Raw genomic sequence first — 988 nt, forward strand, 5'->3', positions numbered from 1 at the left:
ATATAAGAGATTAAAAATGCTGAACCACCATCATAATCATCATAGAAGCCACTTACATTTAATAAATGAGGAATAAATGATTCTTTTAATACATCAGGTAATGTTAGCTTACCTTATCCCTGAACATGTGTCTATGGCAACGGATGACGAATTGGTATTTCTTACTGTACCATGGTAGTAACAATGATGCTGAAAAAAACAAATGAAGAGAATATTTGTGGAAGTAGATGTTAGTTACCAGTAGATAACAAAGGAATTGATGGTTTGCATAGTAACAAGATCATTAGAGAATGAAGAAATCTAATCCACAAAATGCTTTGAAGTAAATGCATTTGTCGTAAGCCCTTCCTGTTCATTTGAACAGCTGAACTAACCATGCAGCTAATAAAAGAAATCCAGTGTGTTTAGACTGTAAAAAACATACTCTTTGATAAAATTACCAAGCCTCATGATTAGTTTTCGTTGAGCAACTTGTGCCCAGGAAGAAAATAGGCTCCCAGCAAGAGTGTTTGTCTAATGCTTGATACACTATTTTTTTTGGCTACTTTTAACTCATAACCCATCCACGCTTTGCAATGGTGGACCTGAGGTGGTCTAGGCTCCATCTGTGAAAGTTCCCCCCGGCCCCCTCTACTTTGAACTCCTGCATCCGCCACTGGTAATAACTTTTTAAATACTGTATTCATTGCTGCGAAGCAGCCAATTCATATTCTTGACAGCAATTTGACCTCTGAAAGGTCATTGTTTGTCAAAAACCAAGGGCCTAAGACGACTGAAAAGCGGAGTTTCCTTCTTTCGTTCTGCCGGGTAAAATCGATTACTTAATAGGCGACGTTTGTAGATTAACCAACACGTACCAACGTCCGCATGTTGCGCTAGCCCTATCCTACTCTAGGCCTAGACTAGCTAGGATGGTATAGGCCTAGCCTTGAAGGGACGAAGGTCCCAATGAAAAACAACGTCGCTCCTTGATAGCTAACATTGTCTA

General features: G+C 39.4%; 1 protein-coding gene across 7 annotated transcripts in view; it reads right to left on the reverse strand.

The window, feature by feature from the left end:
- The window catches only part of LOC117113987 (disintegrin and metalloproteinase domain-containing protein 12-like), a 60,031-nt gene that overhangs the window by 20,230 nt on the left and 38,813 nt on the right, over nucleotides 1-988 (reverse strand). For all 7 annotated transcript variants that reach the window (XM_033257486.1, XM_033257487.1, XM_033257490.1 and 4 more), the window contains exon 5: nucleotides 113-189. In XM_033257486.1, the coding sequence (XP_033113377.1) occupies nucleotides 113-189 (77 nt within the window). The remainder of the gene's footprint in view (nucleotides 1-112; nucleotides 190-988) is intronic.

This window comes from Anneissia japonica, unplaced genomic scaffold (genome assembly GCF_011630105.1).
Source record: "Anneissia japonica isolate Jap-2015-1 unplaced genomic scaffold, ASM1163010v1 scaffold281_len866295_cov195, whole genome shotgun sequence".
NCBI lineage: Eukaryota > Metazoa > Echinodermata > Crinoidea > Comatulida > Comatulidae > Anneissia > Anneissia japonica.